Raw genomic sequence first — 3,830 nt, forward strand, 5'->3', positions numbered from 1 at the left:
CTAGCCAGCCCCAAGGAGGGACACATGGGTGACTCCACCTGAGATGGTGGAGAGCTGGGGCTGTGGGTTCCAGTGGGAAGGGGTGATGGGGGGAGGAGGAGGCTCCTCCCCCAGGGCTGACTTACTAGGCTGGCTGACAGTCCCATCCCACCCTGAGAACTGGACTCCTGGTCTTGCAAGGACTGGGTGGGCAGCCCACAAGACAGCGATATCAAAAGTAAGAAGGAATGTCAAGGCCAGGTTTGGAACCAAAAGGAAGACTTCCCAGGCTTCCCCAGGCCCCACACCTGTGTCAGGTCCGGAGGGGCTGGGGGCACAGGGCCATCCGTGCAGTGTGTCCTGTGGGGCAGGGGGGTGGAGGTCCCTGCTCCCTCTGGCCCAGCACTCCTGAGGACACTACAAAGCATCCATCGGGGCTTCCTTCCAGCTGCCACTTTTCATCCCCTCCGACCTTGGCGTCCCTTCTTCCTCCTGGGCCCAAATGCATCTATTTACAGAGCCCTGGGATCCCCCGGCATCCCCCTTTCCCACTGCAGGTCCAAAGCCCCAGGAGGCCGAATGGTGGGCTTCTCCCCGGAGGGGACCGTAGCTCCCACTTGGCTGCCCTAGGGAGTTCCTGCAGGCTCCCTTCCCTACCCTCCCCTGCTCCCCAGTAGCCACCGTGCACTCTCGTGCACTCTCCGTTGGCACCCCCTGGCTGCAGCACTCCTGGAGGGGTGAAAGGGCCTGCTCTCTCCTGACGAGGAAGGGTGTTTTCTGAGCTCACAGGCCTGACCCTGGATTCACAAGGGCTTGAGTAGGAAAGACACCCCCACCTATCCACTCCTGGTTTTCTTAAGAGCCACCCAGACGGCGGAAGGAGACAGGAAGGTAAGGGGGGGGGCAGCCGCCCACCCCCCTACCCTGGCCACCGGCCCTATAAGATCATGCAGCCTTAGCCTTCAACCACGTCCAATTTGCTCCTGGCGGGCGGCCTTCCCTCCGGACGCTTGCTCCGCCGCCCACCGTCTGCTGTGCTCTTGGGCTCCTGATAGGGGTTGTCCAGCAGGTAGCGGAACTGGTGGTAGTTCTTCAGCAGGTACTTAGGGGCATACATGTGTTCGCTGGGGTCGGCCGGCGGGTACTCCTGCTTCGTGCCGTCGAACCAGCCCCCTGTGCGGATCAAGCTCCGGATGTAATTGAGGTCCCGCTTGTCCTCGTAGTCACCCCAGCGGGGGAAGTCGCCGTTCTGGGCGGACACCAGCTTGAAGTAGATGCCCTCGGGCGTGAAGCACCAGGAACAGTGCCAGCCGGCGAAGTGCAGGGGGCTGCCCAGCGACCACTGCACCAGGATGTGGCCTGTGCGGTTCTCGTACTGGCGGAAGTTGGGCATGGTGTAGTACTGGCGGCGGCGCAGGCGGATGCCGTCCAGCCCGTACACCGTCTGCAGCATGTCCACCGTGCAGCCCGACACCACCTCTAGGGTGCCCGGCTGCTTCCAGAAGAAGCCATACAGTGACTTGCGCATGTGGAAGGCGAAGGGCTCCGTCCAGCCGTCGTAGAGCTTGAGGAAGAGCACGCCGTCGCGAGCGGGGATCTCGTCGGCGTCGTCGATGATGAAGACGTCATCAGGCCGCAGGTTGCGCAGCCGCGACACGCCATCCTGCGTCAGGAAGGTGCGCAGGTAGTCGTCGGCGATCCAGCCGTCCTGCCGCCCGCCCAGCGGGAAGTGGTCCAGGAAGACGTAGAGCACCTTGTGCCGGATGTACTCGAAGGTGCCGTTGGTCAGCATCTCACGGAACTTGAGCGGCCGCGGCTCCCCGTAGGCCGTGAAGTTGGACTCGCACACCACGAAGGCGTCCACCACGTCGCCCAGCTCGTGGAAACGCACGTCCAGCAGGTCGAACTCATGGTTGATGTTGATGGCGTTGATGACCCTCCGCGGCACCTCCCGGGGCACCAGGCGCTCCTTGGTGGGCAGGTTGGAGTACTGCACCACGGTGGGCACGCCGCAGCTTGGCCCGTGCCAGCCCGGGAGGCACACCCACTCCACCCACTTGCGCCGCGCGCCGCGCCCCCCCGGCCGCTCCCGGGTGCTCAGCAGCTGCCGGCCCGGGCCCCGCGCCGACGCGCCTTCACCCGCCTCTGCCTTCTCCTCTGGCCGCCCTGATGGCGGCTTCTCCAGCGTCTTGGTACCTGGCTTGAAGCAGACGCCCCCCGCTTTGGTGCGGAGGAAGTACTCGGTGGTGTCCTCGGGCAGCACGAAGTCCATCCGGTGGATTTCCTCCGTGGCCTTGCTTGGCGACAGCGGCTGGAGCAGGGGCGAGTGGGAATAGAGCGGGGTACGCAGCAGGTCGGGGCTGCCCGGCTCGGGGCTGGCCTGGGGCGTGACCGGGGCATTGTTCCAGAAGAAGCTGGACACCAGGTTAGGGCTGAGGGAGGCCAGTTCTCGGGGGAAGGTGACATAGGACAGGGTCTTAAAGAAGTGCAGGAAGGAGATGAGGCACAGGCCGGCCATACAGAACATGAGAAAGAGCTTGTAGCGTCTCATCTTCATCCTGCAGGAAACAGGGAGACAGCAGATGGGTCAGGGGTCTGCAGACCCGGGCAAGGGGAGCCTGAGGCTCTTCTCCCAAGGGAGGGAACAGGCAGGGCTCTGTTGCCACCGTGTTTGTGCATGTCCTGACCAGCGCCTGGTGACCCTGCAGGAAGTCACCTCCAGGCGACTCCTCTAGAAGTCAAGCCTGTGAGTCCAACTCACGGCACCAAGGACCCCTGGAAGCCTCAGCATCAAGGAAACCCCACCAGGCTCAGGACCCCTCCACTCCCACAACCTGTCCCCTCCAAGACCACCAGGTCACCACACATACCCCTGGCAACCTGCCCACCCCACCCTGACTGTACCAACTGCATTGCTAGGCTTTGCTCCAGGAACAAAATGCATCCTGGGAAAAGCGCAACCCTGCAGTGCAGAACCTGCCCCAGGGGGCTTCCAGGCCCCAGGGGAGGGGAGAGTGGGTCACAGGCTGCGGAGGTGGGGTCCCTTCCCTGCACCACCCACGGTGCTTTCTCGTTCTATCTGTCCATCTCTCTGTCTCTTTATCTATCTTTTCTGTGGCTATATTTACAAACCTTTTTCACTGAAAAAATTCCCAGGTCTCAAGGGAACACTTCTAATTCTAACATATTTAAAGAACAAAATTAAATAAAAGTTCCCCTTCATTACCCCATGCCAGGCAGTAGATTGATATCCAGCCATAAACAGTTCATGTGTTTGAGGTGTATCACCGGTCTTACATGCACTTTTTCTGTTCTCAGTTTTTTATAATTATTATCATACTTGGTTGGGATGACCTACAGAGTCACAGGAGGGGCTGGAACAGAAACCAGCCTTTGGCACCTGGTGTTTTCACGTCCCCTTCCATAGATCCCTGTGTAGGGGATGCTGTCGTTTCCCTCAAAATGTTCCTTTCTGTGGCTTCCCCTTAATGTCTCTGGTTCTTCCTCTGGGTCATCTGGGTGCCTTCCTGCCATACCCTCCCCTCCATATCCTAACCTAAGCAAGGCTTCTCACCATTCTGAACCTCAGTTTCTACATCTGTGAAATGGGCACAGAGTTCCTGCTGTGCAGCAGGTGCTCAATAAACTTTCGCTTCTTTCAAAGCTCGAGGCTGGAAGACTCCAACATAAATTTTCTCTAAGCTACATGGTCATAAGGCGCAAAATCATGAAATGTTGGACCCAGAACAAAACTTTAAGGACCATCTCTACCAACCCTTTCATTCTGTGGAGGAGGCCCGCCTTCCCCGGCCTCACCTTGGTGAGGAGTCCTGAGTACGCTAGTGAGAAGC

The 3,830-nt window shown here is 59.8% G+C and overlaps 1 protein-coding gene across 1 annotated transcript; it reads right to left on the minus strand.

Annotated features, from left to right (window-relative positions):
* Nucleotides 1-471: 471 nt before the first annotated feature.
* On the minus strand, nucleotides 472-2,643 carry MGAT3 (beta-1,4-mannosyl-glycoprotein 4-beta-N-acetylglucosaminyltransferase). The gene has a single exon (XM_007453998.1). It carries the CDS (start codon nucleotides 2,534-2,536, stop codon nucleotides 935-937), a length of 1,602 nt encoding a protein of 533 aa, XP_007454060.1. The 5' UTR covers nucleotides 2,537-2,643; the 3' UTR covers nucleotides 472-934.
* Between the last annotated feature and the right edge of the window lie 1,187 nt (nucleotides 2,644-3,830).

This window comes from Lipotes vexillifer, unplaced genomic scaffold, assembly GCF_000442215.2.
Source record: "Lipotes vexillifer unplaced genomic scaffold, Lipotes_vexillifer_v1.1 scaffold382, whole genome shotgun sequence".
Classification (NCBI taxonomy): Eukaryota; Metazoa; Chordata; class Mammalia; order Artiodactyla; family Lipotidae; genus Lipotes; species Lipotes vexillifer.

What these genes read in the sequence shown, in the direction of transcription:
- MGAT3 (XM_007453998.1), bottom strand. Translation starts at nt 2,536, where the DNA reads ATGAAGATGAGACGCTACAAGCTCTTTCTCATGTTCTGTATGGCCGGC.